The 17,764-nt window shown below is 36.3% G+C and overlaps 2 protein-coding genes across 2 annotated transcripts; one reads left to right on the top strand and one right to left on the bottom strand.

Moving 5' to 3' along the window:
* Positions 1 to 158: 158 nt before the first annotated feature.
* On the bottom strand, positions 159 to 6,570 carry HSPB11 (heat shock protein family B (small) member 11). The gene is made up of 5 exons (XM_015810880.1): positions 6,254 to 6,570; positions 5,519 to 5,625; positions 3,756 to 3,824; positions 1,699 to 1,742; positions 159 to 499 (listed from the first exon to the last, which is right to left on the bottom strand). The coding sequence occupies exons 1-5, from the start codon at positions 6,349 to 6,351 to the stop codon at positions 392 to 394; spliced, it is 426 nt and encodes a 141-aa protein (XP_015666366.1). The 5' UTR covers positions 6,352 to 6,570; the 3' UTR covers positions 159 to 391.
* Positions 6,571 to 7,135: 565 nt separating this feature from the next.
* LRRC42 (leucine rich repeat containing 42) lies at positions 7,136 to 17,054 on the top strand. Its single transcript, XM_015810876.1, has 8 exons — positions 7,136 to 7,148; positions 7,657 to 8,135; positions 9,622 to 9,753; positions 12,252 to 12,370; positions 14,609 to 14,697; positions 15,389 to 15,502; positions 16,326 to 16,410; positions 16,777 to 17,054. Exons 2-8 carry the CDS (start codon positions 7,672 to 7,674, stop codon positions 17,028 to 17,030), a joined length of 1,257 nt encoding a protein of 418 aa, XP_015666362.1. The 5' UTR covers positions 7,136 to 7,148; positions 7,657 to 7,671; the 3' UTR covers positions 17,031 to 17,054.
* The last annotated feature ends 710 nt before the right edge of the window (positions 17,055 to 17,764 follow it).

Raw genomic sequence — 17,764 nt, 5'->3', positions numbered from 1 at the left:
GTTTTCTTTAAATATGGTATAATTTTATGATATAGCATAAGATAAAATGATGGAGTGGAACCTGGTGGTCTAAAAGAAAGATTGCCCCAGACTAAATTAACTCTATTTCTTATCAATTAAGAAGCACAGAAGATATTGGGCAACATACCAGAGGGTTTGATGAAAGAAGATTCTTGTTTATTACTCCATTTCATCTATAATATACCATACATCAACATATAAATATTATCATATTTAATATTTAAATAATGTTCATTGTTGAAATTTTTTTAACAAATTTACATTGAAAAGATTAAATACCAACAGTAGTTAAAGTACTTAAGAGTCATTAATGCCAGCTACATTTTTAAAAAGGTTTAATGTTTAATATGTTATAATCTGAATACTGAATTTAACTTTCTTGTGATAGTCCTTCCGCTATCACCCTATGAACTGACACAAAAGCATCAGAAGCAGATAAAATGATGATTCGAAGATATGTAGCTTGGATCTCAGGAAACTATCAAAGAAAAAAAATATTAACAACCTTAAACTATAGGTATGATGTAATGAATAACAGCATTTTAAAATATTAATTCCCACAGGAAAGTTTCAGTGTACATGAATAAACATATTCAGTGCATTTAAAGATTTGTTGTTAAATGTTGAAAATGGTATATATGAAGTACTACATTACTGTGGCATTATAAAATATTATTATATTCTGATATCCCAGCCATGATTTGCTGGCAGATGTTTTGGATACTTTAAAAGCTTGTTAGGAACAGAATGTTCCTACATTATTACTATTTTGCTTGACATTTATCTGTAAAAATGATCAACCTTAGAGAATGAATAACTACATATCTTGAAGTTAAATATTTGTATGTAATTTCAACTACAGTTCCCTATTTACACGCAAATCTAAAATTACAATAACATCCAAAATGCTAAGATGTCAACATTCATGAATGCATCTTAACAGTCCTATATATAATACAGTACAGAGCCTACAATATTTAAAAAAAACATGTAACCCAACAGTTCCACTAGCATAGTGGAACTTGCTTCTCAGTAAATATGCTTAGATGTGCATCATGTAAATAAGTAACTAATTAATGTGAGCAAACTTTGAAAACATGTCTCAATATTCACTAGCAGTAATTCAGTAATTTCAGATATATGGGGCTTGTGTATTTTAGTTTTTCACTCAGATCATGCCATGATGATGATGATAATAATGATGATGATGATGATGATGATAATGATGATAATAATAATAATAATAATAATAATAATAATAATAATAATAATAATAATAATAATAATAATAATAATAATATCATCATCCATCAAGCTGAGCTCAGCTCCTGGTAACAATAGGAACACATAGTTTTATTTCCAGCAATATGGAAGTGGTTTGCTATTCTCTTTGTTCATTTTTAAGTTACCTAACCAGCGTATGGTCCTAGTAGTTCTTGGAGTTCTCCCATCTAAGAAGTACCCAGCTTTAATCATGTTTAGGATTAGCCAGGATTGCTTAAGTGCTGCCAATTGTTAAGAGGCTTATATCATAATGTAAACATAAGAATATTTTTCAGATTTTTCTAAAACTCTTCTTCAGATTACAATGTCAATCTAATATTTTCAAACTTCTATTTTTTTAAAAAAAAAATGCAATATTTTATAATGTGTTAATACTAAATGAAAGATACTTACAGAAAAATCTTCTATTTGTAGTTCTCCATCTTTACACTGCAGTTCTGAAAATAAAAATTGTATAATTTAACTGTAGAAAATAATTGAAATATGAATATAAATGTAAAATATAAATCTTACATCTTTACTGGAACTAGTACTTAAGCCAGTTAAAAAAATCAAGTCAACTAATCGTACCTCTAACAAGATATCTATTTGATTTGTTGGCCATTTAAGTTGCTACTTTTGAATTTTTAATATGTTTAGCCAATATCAATATTTTTGCCTTTGCCCAGTCTCTACAGTGCATAGTTAGCGATCTTAGGGCATGTTCTAGTCCAATGAAAGTCTGAGATAAAACTACATATTTGACTTATTGAAACATATGAGCTACTGTTGTGGGGGGAAGATTAGGGTGTTCAGATAGATGGTCAGAGTTTATGTAAAAAGTAAATAACAGTGGTGCCAACATACAATCCTATCTATCTTCCCATACCAAGGTATTGCTTTAGTTGTGTAACTTTGTGAAGTAAATTAGATTTTAGGTAAGCTTTTTCATGAAGCTCAAGCAGCAATAATAACAGACATTTATCTATAATGTAATTGATGACTTGATCTGATTTATTAGGCCCAGATATCAAGTAGAAGGCAAACTTAAACTCAACAGAAGCAGTATATAGGCAAATCCTACTTTAGCCATACACCTTTCTGCCAGATATTGTAAAATAAAGGCAAGATCAAAGGAACAGCGATTATGGCTAACATCAGCCTATTTCTCTGGACTTGTTCTACTTCTAGCCAATCCACTATTTTTGTATTTAAATATTTGGCATAAATATTGCTAATAATGCTTAGTAGACTATTAGGGTGATAGCTAGTATGTCCCATCCCCTATTTTTATAAAAGGGACTATTACTCTTGTACCCCAGTCTTTTGAAATCATTGTAAACCATCAGTGAAAAAGAAGGGGGTGACTAAAACTGGGATTCACCATTCTAAATTGTTACATATACATTTTGCCATTAAAAAATCATTACCTTGTGGGTTTCTTGATTTAAGTTGGTTTACCCACTCTTTAATTTCTAAGCACATTAACTGGCAGCCAGTGAAGATTCATATATTCATAGTCAGCATTCATATTTTGATGTATGTATCTCAGAATCATAGTCACATAGTTGCAGAGTTGGAAGGGGCCACAAGAATCATCTAGTCCAACTCTCTGCAATGTGCAGGAAAAGCAATTAAATCATTCATGAGAGAAGGCTGTAAAGCCTCCACTTAAAAACCTCAGAGGTAGAGATAGCCCTTATTGGTATATTATTCTATTACAGTATGTGTCTGTCCGTCTATCCATCCATATATACCATATATAACTGAAGGCAGGACAAGAAGCAACGGATGGAAACTAATCAAGAGAAGCAACCTAGAACTAAGGAGAAACTTCCTGACAGTTAGAACAATTAACTAATGGAACAACCTGCCTCTAGAAGCTGTGAATGCTCCAACACTGGAAGTTTTTAAGAAGAGACTGGACAGCCATTTATCCGAAATGGTATAGGGTTTCCTGCCTGAGCAGGGGGTTGGACTACATGACCTCCAAGCTCCCTTCCAACTTTATTATTATTATTATTATTATGAAATATATATATTTCATAGTGGTATATATCATGAAAAAGAGAAATAGAATTTAAAATATCATCCGCTGTTGCAGACATTCTTCCCAAATAAGGTAGAGAAGAATTTGGGCCACTGACTTTTACCTATGGTCACCTGTCAAAGAAAAGGTCAGCTTCAATTCAGAGCATACCTGAAATTGATAATTGGATGATGCATTACAAAGAATCAACTGCTGTTTGCTAAGTACAACAACTTAACTTCTAAAATATATTGAAATAGTCTTTGGTTCTGCAGATTACAATATCTCCTTTGAACTTTTAATTCTATACTATTAGTCTAATGTTATACAAAAACTGAGATCAACAGAATTTCTTTTCAATAACCATAGTCCTCAGACTTGATTGAATTCAGTAGTAGATTATGATCGTTCACTGAATCATAACAATATTAAGTATAATTACCTTTTTCAATGCATTTTTCAAAATCAACTGGATTTTTAGATACACTTTTTTCAATGCGTAACTTCTTCACTAAAGAAAATATTTTTAAAAAATATTAATTGTAAGAATACTAGTTCCACCTTAATATTTCAAAACTATTAATAAAATAATTCTTAGCTTTAACACAAGTGCACTTGTAAGAAGACTAATTTCATTTTTACAATTCACCAGAGAAAATTATCAGATACAGAACTATTACAATACAAAGAAAGCTAGGCTATGTCAAATGTGAGGAGCGTGTGAAATATGTGGTCAATATATTCCCCTCCATGTACAAAAATAATTTGTTATGGACACNAATCTGGGTTTGGAAAGGGCTTTTCCTTTCTTTAATTGTGCTCATCCTATTTTAGGGCATACAGCAGTTTGGGGCATTTTCCCCCCCAAAACGTTGGGAAGCTAGGCCACAATTTTCAAAAACATGCAATCAAATGGGGTCTAGGGATCACCCAAACAAAAGAAAATCACACACATTTCCTATCTCCCACATAGCTGTATAGACTGTATAGACCTACAGTACCATACATACCACAAACTAGAGCAGGGGTCTTCAAACTTGGCCCTTTTATGACTTGTGGACTTCAACTCCCAGAATTCTTGGAGTTGAAGTCCACAAGTCATAAAAGGGCCACGTTTGAAAACCCCTGAACTAGAGCTTCCTTTGAAATGACTGTTCAGTATTAAAAGCGCTGAAAAAACCCCATAATTTGTCGAATAGAGTAAAATAGGTTGTTTGAATGCAGCAACAAGTACACAGCCTTTTTCAGGGTGGATCTCATTTCCAAATACCAGAGTTTAAACCCAGATAATTTCTTCAATCTCTCTTTCCAAGAAACTTGTTAAATTCACAGAAGAGAAGGTAGTCCTCGACTTACAATAGTTTAGTGGCCATTCAAAGTTACAGCGGCACTGGAAAAAGTGTGACCATTTCTCACACTTTTTGACCTTTGCAGCATTCCCATGGTCATGTATTCAAAATTTAGATGCTTGCCAACTGACTCATATTTATGGTTGTAGGGTCCTGAGATCAAATGATCACTTTTGTGGCCTTCTGATAAGCAAAGGCAAGAGGGAAGCCACATTCACTTAACAACCATGTTATTAACAACTGCACCGATTAACAACTGTGGCAAGAAAAATGGAGTAAAACTCACTTAACAAATCTCTCATTTAGCAACAGAAATGTGGGGCTCAATTGTGATCATAAGTCAAGGACTACATGTAATTTGATTTAATGATATTAGCATGTTTTTGTCACCAAAAACATGATGGGTTATTCTTGTTGCAAAGTCCCCATTACAGGATAGCTTCATATTAATCAGAAATTAAAGGTATCCATCCTAGCATACAAGTATGGAAGAGTTGTAATATCTCATTTTACATTCAAAGATGCAATTAGTTATAGAGGTATCAAAAATAAATTACTTAGGAAAAAACACACAAGCAAACATACCCACAAAGAATTATAATTATAAAGAGAATTGCCTCCGCAACTCATATTAATAATAACCAATACTTTCTTATGAATATAGTATATAAAAATATTATGAGCCATGGCCCAATTCTTCTAAAATGGAAATGTCTATAGAGTATTCCCAAATATAAATGCATGACTATTTTTTATTATATGAAGTATACAACTATATTATGGAACAGTACATGAAAAGAAGATAAAATTGCAGAAAAGACATATAATTTGAAAACACAAACATATTATAACTTACCTAAGTAACACTGAATTGTCAGTTTGCTAATGGTCACACATTTATGAAAGGAAATAATAAATTCCTGAGGAAACATCCCAGTTGTGGTCCAAAAGGTTTCAGGTCGCCTATTAGGAGAGAATAAAATGCAATTATACACGATAGGCTATGTATGAAACTGTGTTTCAACACAGTTAAACAAACCATGGCTTAGCACAATACTCACTCATATGGATGAACCTACCCATATTTCTTAGCCTAGCCTACTTCAAAATGTTGCTGTGGGGATAACCTGAGAAACAGAAAAATATACTTTCCTTTGCTTTATCTGGGGAAAAGGAAGCTATATTATTGCAAGCTGCCTTGCTTAGCCCCAAGGGGGAATAGAAGGCAAATAAATTTAACAAATAAATAAACAGACAAATAATACTGAACATATAATGTAACAAACAGTTTATTTTAAATCGTGAATTCTTGTCACCATTCTTGAGACCTGGCCTTTTCTGAAACCAGTGCTTTCCACTTTGTTTTTCCAAAGGCAGGATTTTCTCCATCTTCCACTTTTCCACAGGCAGTGTTTTTCCACCTTGGCAACTTTAACATGATTTTAACATTCATAATGTTCAAAAAAAAAAAAAAGTGTTTCTCCAGCTTCCACTCAATCCCCCAATTTTGGGAGTTGAAGTCCACTCATCTTAAAAGGAATCAGTCAATCCTTTCCAATATTCAACGCGACCCCGGAGACTCAAGACTCACCCGTCAATGACGTTTTCCGGCGGGTACATTTCATCGCTGGATGTTGCTAAAATAACTTCGGCTCCCTCGGAGCTGAGGCAGTAGTCTGTAAACTTCATCCCTGCTCAAGCCTCGCAAGCCGCCGCCTCAAAGCGTCCCTTCTTTTCCTTCCTCCCGGGCGAGCGGCTCAGTTGCCTAGCAGCACCTAGCCTGAAAAAGCCCGGAAGTGGCCTCCTAAAATCTTGTTAGATAATGTGTGGCTCAAGACATTGTATGAAATCCAACAGCGAAAGAGGGTCACATAGAGTGGAAGGGACGGCAGGGATCAGTCTAGTCCAGGGACTTGTGGACTTCAACTCCCAGAATTCCCTCGCCAACCATGCTGGCTGGGGAGTTCTGGGAGTTGAAGTCCACAAGTCTTAAAAGCGGCCTATTGCTTGGACACCACCGTTCTAGTCCAACTCTGCAACGTGCAGGAAGCCAAATCCACGAGCAGTTTTATCTTTCAATTATTGTGTATGAACCCAAAGAGCTGGGTTAATTAGGAAAGGGTAGGACGTTGTGGTGCTCTTCAGTACGTCGGACGTGAACTTTCAGAGGCCTTCAACCGCGCGGCTTGGAAAATTACAGGAGTTCAAATACACACAAACAAACACACAACCCCCCCCCCCTCTATTGTCTCCGCCCAGGCACGCATGCGCATTGCCTTCTTCAGGCACTAATCTCGCGGTCTGAAGTGGGGGCGAGTGATTTATTCCTGTACATTTTTGTATTTTCTGGGGTGTCTCGTTGGGAGGCGACGGATTGGGAGGGGGGGTAGATTCCCCAGTTGCATACCTCAGAGTGGGTTTGGGGAGGCTGCTGGTTGTTTTCAATGTTCCCCTGCTGAAATCGAAACAATCTGACTATATTGCATGTAAGTTGAAAGAATTTACTAGTTAACTACAATACGGGGAGTAAACGAAGCTGACTTCTCCTTTGCAGTCATACGAATACGCTGTAGGCATCTTCAAAAATTTCTCCGGACAGCAGATGTATGTATGTATGTATGTATGTATATTTAGCTTCATGGATTGGATTAATCTTGCCTTATAGAGTAGTGTTTGTCAACCTTGGCAACTTTTAAGATGTGTGGACTTCAACTCCCAGAATTCCACAGCAAGCAAGCAAGCAAGCAAGCTGGCTGTGGAATTCTGGGAATTGAAGTCCACACATCTTAAAGTTGCAGGGTTGAGAAATATTGCTTTAGATTATCAATTTTAAAATAAGGACAGTTGTGGATTTTTTTTCTCTCCTGCAAGGACACAAAGACAGATATTAAACTATCTGTATGAATGAAAAAAAAGCCATAAATGGAATAAATTTTGGAAAATTATTCCACTTCTTTAACGCTTTACCTTGTTCATTTTATCTTTTCCTTCCAGAAATCTGAAAGCAAAATGTCATACTATCTTGGTGCCGAAAATGTTCCAGAAGGAGAACGTATATATGTTCGAGAGAATGGTCAGCTCTTTATGATAAATCAAGCTTCAGGAAAAGGAATTAGTTATAGTCCAAATTCAAGGCCTTCAAGATTGTTCTCCAAAGAATTCTCTGTTGAGCTTTGTGTCAACAAGGAAAATGACAATGGAAGGACAGATCACTTTATCTTTACTTACACAAAGGAGGGAAGTCTTCGTTATTCTGCTAAGTCTCTTTTCAGCCTGGTTCTGAGCTATATTGCTGACAATATTAATTATGTTGATTCACTGAATGACTTTCCAGAACAGATAGCAGAAAAGCTTTTCTATGCTGCAGATGCTAGGCAGAAATTCATGGAATCAAAAACAGGGCTGTATGCTTTGCAGACGTTCACTAATGCTTATGGATGCTTAGTGCTTCAGAAACTATGCTTGAGAAATGGGTAAGCACATACTGTTTGCTAATAGTAGTAGGTTTGTATGCTAATGGAGTATATATACTGATTTTCAAGAAAGTGTAAAATTGGAATGCTCTGTGAAATTAAGTCAATGTAAATAGGATAGGTTGAACCGCCTATCTCTACTTTTTGAATCGTTACATAGCTGGAAACTGAAGAATTATTGCTTCATTTGCAGTTGAAAGATATTATTTAAATCTGAAGTTTAATCTTACTGGCTTGATATTTATAAGCTAATCTTATTAGTTTATCATAAGTTTTTAAATTTGTGCTGCTGTTGTGACTGTTTTGTATGAGAAATAATGTTGTAAACGTATAAATAAGTCTACAAAGGATACAGGGTAGTCTTCAACTTAATTTACCCCAGAAATGTGTTAAGACTTCATGCTCATTGAGAATTATAGAAGTTGGGGTACTCCTCCCCCGGCAAATAAAATACCCTATTGGGGAAGCATTTTCTATAGTATTAGATTTTAAATGTACAGGAATACTCCTTGCAACCTTCTTAACAGAGTCACCTGAAAATAAACTGTATTGACATCTAAAGCAGTGGTTCTCAACTTATGGGTCGCGACCCCATTTGGGGTCGATCGACCATTTCACGGGGGTCGCCAAGCAAGGCTGTCCGCCATTTTTTTGTCCGCCATTTTTTTCCCCCTTTTCCGGCGGGTGCCTTACCTCCCTTGGGCTGGGCCAGCTGGTGGTCGGCCTGCTCCGTCTCTGCCGCTTGCCAGCTACGCCTCGGCCGGCGCAGGGGGCGGAACCACGCATGTGCGGCGCTCCCGGGCAGGGAAAGTCCTCGACTTACGACCGGTTGGGTAGTCCTCGACTTACAACCAGTTTAGTCCTCGACTTACGGCCGGTTTAGTCCCCGACTTATGACCGGTTTAGTCCTCAACCTACGACCGGTTGGGGGTCGTGGCATTAAAAAGGTTGAGAACCACTGATCTAAAGAAAATGAATTAAGGCTTACTCCTTGCAGCTTTGCACCTAACTATATTTTGATCCCAGCTCTACCTGCATCAGTTTTGCCTTTTGTTGAGATGCTTTGTAAATTGTAAATGAAAGAAAATTGGTTTTGTTGTAGTTGTGCTTTAGAGACAATAAGCCTAATCCTTGCTTTAGCAGACCATGCACAAGCAGGGAGTTAGACCAAATTACCTCTGAGATCCTTCCTGACTGTACTGTATGATTTTACTAGCACATCACTGCATGAGTTCTTTTCGATACTATATTGAAATGGAACTGAGCATAATTAGAAGTGGCTTAAGCTGGGCATTAACAAAATCTGTGGTTGCTTTTTCCAAAATATATGAGACCCAAACTACTTTCCAAAACAAGACTATTTTCTTACACTATTTTGTTTGTTTGTAAAGATGATTAGTAGTATTAAATTTTCAGCAATAGAAGACAGTGCCCAAGACAATGCTAAGTTGTAGGAGCTTAACATTTTTGTTTTCATTCTTTACAGTTCTCTAATTATCTCTGAAAAACTTGAAGAAATTAAATCTTTCCGAGGTCTGACACATTTGGATTTGTCCTGTTGTAAACTTGGTGATGACCATGAGCTGCTAGAGCATGTCACCAATGAAAGTCTGTCCAGGTACAGTAATAATAATTGTGAGAGAAATTAGCATTCTCATTTGTTTGTTTATTGCTCAAAGAACTATGGCGACTGAAATCAGTTCCAGTTTTAATTATAACACGCCTGAAATACATTTATCTGTTACATATCGAATAAATTATTACAGATTTAGTATTCTAATGGTTGATTTTGTACGCGCTAGCTGAAAGTACATGCTATATGCCGCTATATGCCACTATTTATTTATTTGTTAGATTTATATCCCAACTTCCATTCAGGAATTCAAAGTGGCATGCATAGCCCTCCTTCCTCCTCTTTTTTTCGTCAAAGCAACAACCCTGTGAAGTAGATTGGGCTGAGAGAGAGAGCCACTGGCCCAAAGAGCTGCTGAGGCTCATGCTTGATTTTATTCTGGACCCTACATCAGTGATGGCGAACCTTTTAGAGACCGAGTACCCAAAACCTGGCCCCACCCCTCTGCCCTGCCCCTGCTCTGCCCCCCCATCCCCCGCCCTGCCTGCCCACAGGACCACTCACTGCCTCCAGGGCCCACTGCAGATCGCCCAGGCAGCCCAGCAGCGCTATGGCGGCTACACCCTCTGCCCGCGCCCTGCAGCATCAACTGCATGATGGGGTATGAGGGCAGAGTCTTGTCTACGCTGCCTAGCTGCCATGTCCTTGGCTGCGCTGCTCCGTGTGGGCCGCGCTCGGGGGTGACTCTCCTTCAGGGGGGCTGCTGGAGAGGAGGGGGTCGCGGGGAGAGGCAAGTCTGGGCCAACGGCATGTGTGCCCACAGAGAGGGCTCCGAGTGCTGCCTCTGGCACCTGTGCCATAGGTTCGCCACCACTGTCCTACATCTTACCAATTACAGGTAGTCGTTGACTTACAACCATTTGTTTAGTGACTGTTCAAAGTTACAACGGCACTGACTGTTTTTCACACTTAACAACCGTTGCAGTATCCGCACGGTTACATGATCAAAATTCGGATGCTTGGCATATTTATGATGGGTGCAGTGACTCAAAGTTAGGTGATCCCCTTTTGCAACCTTTAGAAAAACAAAAGTCAGTGTGGAGACCAGATTCACTTAACAACTGGGTTACTAGCTTAACGACTGCAGTGATTCACTTAGCAAGTGTGGCAAGAAAAATCATAAAATGGGGCAAAGCTCATTTAACAACTTCCTAGCAACCGAAATTTGAGGGTCATTTGTGGTCGTAAGTCAAGGATTATGGTATATTACCTTGGCTTTCTCTGTACAGGTAATCTATATAAATAAAAATGTAAATGTTCGTTTGTTCAAAATCTTAAATCTCTGAAAGTTCTTCACCGATTGCTTTGAAATTTTGACACAACGTTGCATTCGAATACGCGCGTGTTTTTATATACCTACTATTATATAGATGTCACACCTGTGTCACAAACACCTGTGACACAGACTGAGCCACAGCAACGCGTGGCCGGGTACAGCTAGTTATAAATAAGTGCTTTCTTCCTTCACAAGGATGCACTTCACAAAGGCAGAAAAAATGTAGAAGGAAGAACCAAAGGTGCTTTTTCCAAAAGGCAACTGGACTTTCTTGGTTTTTTTTTTTCTTTAGTAATGTTTTGCTTCTCATCCAAGAAGCTTCCTTAGTTCTAACTGGATGATTGAGAACTTCCATAGACACATAGAAGGAAGTACTTAAATTTTCCTGTTTTTTTCTCCTTAATCCATTCTTGTGCATGTAGAGTTGAAATATATATATAGTGGGTTCACATGCTATATCATGCTGAGCTGTAATGAAACCTGTTTGATTTATGATTTGGGATGTTATATCAATCCAGCAATTACAGGTTACTTCACATACCAGGTTAATCAAAACATGATTTAGTGCAGTATCTAAATCTGGTCTATAGTTCAAACAACAGCTGTTTCTGTAGACACATTCACCAGATTTTCTTGTTTAATAGTCCACAAAGAAGTGTTTTCTGGACATGCACATGTATGTGTATAGCACACGGACTGAGGACAGCTTTTTAAGCAGAGGGTCTTAAAAGAGTGACTGCTTAAATATTTCAAAGAAAGAAAGGTACTTTTTTCATACTAATACATGCCATACTTGTATTATAATCCATGTGATACAAAAATCCCTGTTTAAATAATTAAATCATAAGTCCAGATTAATAGTGTCATAACTATTTAATTCACGATTCTTTGAAGTTTGTTCAAATTTGCAATTCAAGACATACACAACAAATTGGATTAGATTAATACATTAACTAGGTTTATTATTTATATAGACCTTTGAGACAAATAAATTTTAAGGTACTAAAATGTGTTTTCTGAATCTTAATGCTCTTTTTCTGAACATTATTAATGTATGATATTTGTGATTACATAAAGAGTTCATGCTGGTCTCAGTTTGAGAGAGGAAACCCGAAATAATAATTGATGCTTTTCAGGAAATACTCTTTTAACAGAGAAATACCTCAGGTATTTCTGTAAAAACTGCAATTTTTACATTTTACTTCAGTTTAACTCATCTTCTCCTGAAAGATAACTGCTTATCAGATATTGGGCTTCGCAAAATGACGGCACGAGTTCGAGTGATGAAAAGAGGCCTTGAAAATCTCTCAGTATTAGATTTGTCCGGTAAGTATAAATTAAGATTAGAGAGCTGGTACAGGTAGCACTCAACTTACAGCCATCCATTTAGTGACCATTGGAAGTTATAGGGGCACTGAAAAAAGTGACTTATGACCGTTTTTTATACTTATGACCGTTGCAGCCTCCCCACGGTCACGTGAGGAAAATTCAGATGCTTGGCAACTGGCAAGCATTTATGACGGTTGCAGGGTCCCAGGGTCATGTGATCACTTTTTGCAATCTTCTAATCAGCAAAGTCAGAACTTTAAATGCAGCCTATGGCTTGGTCAAAGACATCCCATTATGCATATGATAACATCATTACACTGGCTGCCAATTTGTTTCCAGGCAAAGGATTAGTCCAGGGGTAGGCAACCTTGGCTCTTTTATGACTCGTGGACTTCAACTCCCAGAATTCCTGAGCCCAGAAATGCTGGCTCAGGAATTCTGGGAGTTGAAGTCCACGAGTCATAAAAGAGCCAAGGTTGCCTACCCCTGGACTAGTAATTCAACTTTATAGTCTCATTGGAATATATCCAGCTTATATGAAGGTATATCTCTTTCTTTTTGATCCTCTTAGTGAAGGAGGTTTGCTTACAGTTTCTCAAAGTTACCTTGCAGTGACCCGTTGATCTTTCTCAGAAGCTGTTCGGCTTCTTTAGAATGCACTCACTGCCGTAAATATATTGTTTATGTTGGCTTTAACAAGATGAAGACATATTTTAAACAGAGTTCGAATTCTGGATTTTTACTATTTTTAATTTTAGTTTTGGCTTCGTGTGCTGTTGTAAATTGCTGAAAGACTTCAGTGATGAGGTTAAATAAATACGTGATTTATTTAACTTAATTCAATTTAATGTATTAATCTTACATGTTCCCCAACTCCCTTGAGCAGAATTGAGGTTCCTAGTTCGAATATAGTAAACAAGATGGTACAATATCCTTGTTTTCTGGAGTTCAATGGAACAGGAGTTTCTGATGTCAAATATCTAATCTTTATTCACGTACAGGTAATCCTTGACTTGCAACCATTTGTTTAGTGACCATTCAAAGTTACAACGGCACTGAAAAAAAGTCTTAGGACCGTTTTTCACACTAATGATCGCTGTAGCATCCCCAGGGTCACATGATCAAAATTCAGATGCTTGACAACTGACTCATATTTATGACGGTTGCAGGGTCCCAGGATCATATAATCACGTTTGTAAACTGACAGGCAAAGTCAATGGGGAAGCCAGATTCACTTAACAACCGTGTTACTAACTTAACAGCTACAGTGATTCACTTAGCAACTGTGACGAGAAAGGTCATAAAATGGAGCAAAGTTCACTTAACAAAGGTCTCAGTTAGTAACAGAACTTTTGGGCTCAATTGTGGTTTTAAGTCAAGGAATATCTGTAGTGGGAAAGAAAAAGTGCAAATGTCTGTCATGAAATTTGATATTTCTCCTTTTTTTGTATCAGGTTTATAATGCCACTCTAATCCAGGGGTCTTCAAACTTGGCTCTTTTATGACTTGTGGACTTCAACTCCCAGAATTCCTCAGCCAGGCATGCTGGCTGAGGAATTCTGGGAATTGAAGTCCACAAGTCATAAAAGGGCCAAGTTTGAAGACCCCTGCTCTAATCCAACAGGACTCTGAGTGGTTTATGTTTATTTCCTACAATAAGAATATTAAAACAGTGAGACTGTATAACAAAATAATAATTTCAATAGCAAAAGCAATATTACATAGAGCTTAAATCCACCCAAAACAATAACCTCCAGATCCTCTTCCAAGCCTTTCTAAAAAAGTTTTATTTTATGGCTTTCCTGAAATATAACAAATTAAGGCTAATCTAAGAAGAGGTAATATTTCAAAGAGAGGCTGCAGTCAAGAAGGTATCATTTCATAAGCCTTGGACATGACAGCGCCTGAAAGAAGGGGCCTAGAGGGCAGTCTTATTGCTCCTCATAATTGTGTGACAATCCATAGCTAGTTATTTTATATTTTCTTGTAATTCCTAAGACATTGCTTAATGTAATCATACTTGTTAAAATATAGTCCTTTTTGGCAAAGAAATGAAGCTTTCCGAACCCCTTTCAGTTAAGTAACAATAATAGCTTAATTGGTATACTGTTTAGCATTTCTAACAAGGGTCAATTTAAGAAACATTTAAGTAGCTTTGGCTTACTTTTATCTGTTGTATGCCCTTTAGTGTATGTAAAACAGCTTTCATTTTAATGTAATATTGTTTTTATATAGATAATCCAGGAATCACAAATAAAGGAGTTCGGTATCTGTGTCCTTTCAAGAAGTTGAACTATTTGGATCTCTCTGGGACGGGCCTCAGGGTAAAAAAAAGCATTTACTTTGTTTAACACCTAGATTTAGGCACATGTATATTTTACACGCACACACATATACGTACACATCCCATACACTCTCACATATAAAAAGGTTAACATTTCTGCCTTGTCATAAGTCTTGTCATTGACTTTGTTGTTTTATAGAATGGATGGGATTCACATATTAATCTGAAGCCATGATTTGTTTTAAACATTGCAAGGAAACATGCTGATAAGATCTGGCAGAGTCAGTGTGCTTTGAGTCCTTTGTGTAAAACAGTGTCATCTATTGGGGCCTCCTCAGTCATGGCATGCACCCTCTGAAATGATATTCTCTGGAGACCCGTGTGTCACCCACCGTGGTTATACTCCAGGAGGCGGTGAAATCCTTATTCTAGGCCTTGGGACAGAGTAGCGTGAGAGCCCTTGTAAGATTTTGTTTGCTGTGATTGTGTTGTGTTTTACTGAGTTCCTCTAGATACATATCATTTGTTTGCACCCAGAATCATCTGGAGCTAGGCGTCCTTTCAATCAGTAAAAATAAATAAATAAATAAAATCAGTGTGTGGCTGCCTCATTGTACTAAACTATAAAGCATTGTTTACAAACAAAAAGGCTGAATTTGCTAAGCCAAACCATAGACAGCACTGTATGACATGAACATAGCCAGTCTATTTTGGTTTTTCTTTATTGCTAGGACACAAAAGAAATAATTGATCAAATCCAGACACTAACAGACCTAGTCCGTTCGAAGATCCCTTTAAAAGAATTTGATCATAGCAGCTGCAAAACAGAAGGATGGGCAGAGCAGGTACTTTCTAAATTATCAATATCCATTTTTAATATAAAACAGTAAAATGAGTCTGAATGTTTTAAAATGTCAGGCATCAATAACAAATATTTTCTTTTTTTTTAATGCTTAAACATTTTATTCATAAAATATAACTACAAGAAGATATGATGAAGTACAAACAAAATGTAACATTGCTTATATAATAAAAAAGAATATACAAAATAGTAATTAAATGAGTAACATTTGAAGAAGCCTGTCCATAATATATTAATGTAGAACTAGCTCAGTCCTTTGACATGTTATTAAATCTAACCATGCAGATCATGTTGTTCCATCTTCTCAGTTTTTATACAATATATTATTTCAGTATGACAGTTGTAAAATAGATTCTTAATATTCTGTTATTTAGATGCATTAAAGTAATACATATAGATAAGTGGATATTTTATCAATATTAATTTCAGCTTTGTATATTATTATTACAAGTATTATGATATATAATATATAATATATTGTAGAGCCCTTTGAGGGAGAAGGGAGGTTTAGAAATATAAATAAATAAATAATGATTATTTAACAAGAAACATATTTTTAAATGAATTATTACTTTTGGTTTAAGCTTTTAAAAAGGATAGCTATTAGATTATAATGTATATTCTTTCAATTCAGTTAACTGTATCACAGTTTTTGACATTAATGACACTTGTTCATTTAAGTATCATAATTTATGCATAATTAATACTACCTTTTGCATTTTGGTTGATTGTCTTACAGAGGAATAGAACTTTTTTTTTCTTTTTAGCTTTATCAGCATACTCACTATGGAAATTAACTTTTTCAGGTTATCTTGCAGTGGAAACATGTCGTCCTAGAAGTAGTTAACCCAAAAGAAAGTATAAAATCTAGACTAGCAGCTCAACATTTCTGTAAGTAATTGAATAAAGACAATTGTGTCCCAGCTAAAACTACTTTTAAAAAATTGATGTATATTTTTGCTCACTGAAGCTGTGAGCCAAAGAGGCTGTACACACACAGATGGTAACAGTTAACTTGAAATGGATTTTTTTTTAAACTTCCCCTTTCTCCTTATGTAATAAGATTCCTCCTTTCCTCAGGCTTCATTTAAAATGATGGGAAGAATTAAAATAGTAATCCTTTGAACATTTGGAAGCCTTCAAAATGCTTTATCTATATAAATTAATGTTCTTTTCTTGATGCTGCCGGCCAAAACATAGCAACATAAAAATGCAGTTGTGGCCACTTCATGAGAAGGTTTTTGTTGTTGTTTGCAGATGGAAAAAGACCCAGAGCAGAAGGATCTCCAGAATCACTGTTAGGAGAAAAGCAAAGAGAACATTATGAGAACTTGCAGTTCTACAAAGAACGAACAGAGATATCAGATAATCCTTTACCACAAAGAGACACGGAAATGATGGAAGAATTACCAAAGAGAAGGAGAACTGCAACTGAGCAGAAAAAACAGCATCTTCAATCAGAACTCTTTAGCTTTTCACAGACAGAATGGGACCTGCTAAACTCTTATTGAATAAAGTAAACATTTTTGACTAATTGGCTGATGTTCAGCTTTGTCTCTCTAAACAAAAAAACTTGGAAAATAAATGATGCATTCTATTTTTGCAGTTAATGGGCTGGAAAGAAGTCTTCCAACATTATTATTATTATTATTATTATTATTATTATTATTATTATTATTATTATTATTATTATTATTATTATTATTATTATTATTATTATTGATCATCGCACAGTCAGCCAGAGGTTCAGACTGGATTTGGCATTTTTGTCTACCTATCGAGTCCTTACCAAGGACCTGGGATAGGCAGATGTGGATGTTTGATAGTATTACAGATATCGTCGCAGGATGGAAACAGTTCCTAGTAAGGCCGCCTTTTGCAATTGACTAATGGCAAATTTGTCAGTGCCAATGGTGGTCAAGTGGTGCTCCAGTTGTTTTGGGATTGCACCCAAGGCGCCTATTACTATTGGTACTACCCTTGCTTGCCTTTGCCATAGTCTTTCTATTTCTATTTGTAGGTCTTTGTATTTTGTTATCTTCTCCAGTTCTTTCTCATCTATTCTGCTATCTCCAGGCACTGCCCTCTCCAGTTCTTTCTCATCTATTCTGCTATCTCCAGGCACTGCCCTGTCCACTATCCAGACTTCTTTGTCATTATTATTATTATTATTATTATTATTATTATTATTATTATTATTATTATTATTTTCAAACTATTATAAAGAATATGAAACGCTTGCTGT

The sequence above is a fragment of the Protobothrops mucrosquamatus genome, unplaced genomic scaffold, assembly GCF_001527695.2.
Source record: "Protobothrops mucrosquamatus isolate PMUCROS unplaced genomic scaffold, P.Mucros_1.0 scaffold24, whole genome shotgun sequence".
Lineage (NCBI taxonomy): Eukaryota > Metazoa > Chordata > Lepidosauria > Squamata > Viperidae > Protobothrops > Protobothrops mucrosquamatus.
This window is presented reverse-complemented; position numbering and strand designations above follow the sequence as displayed.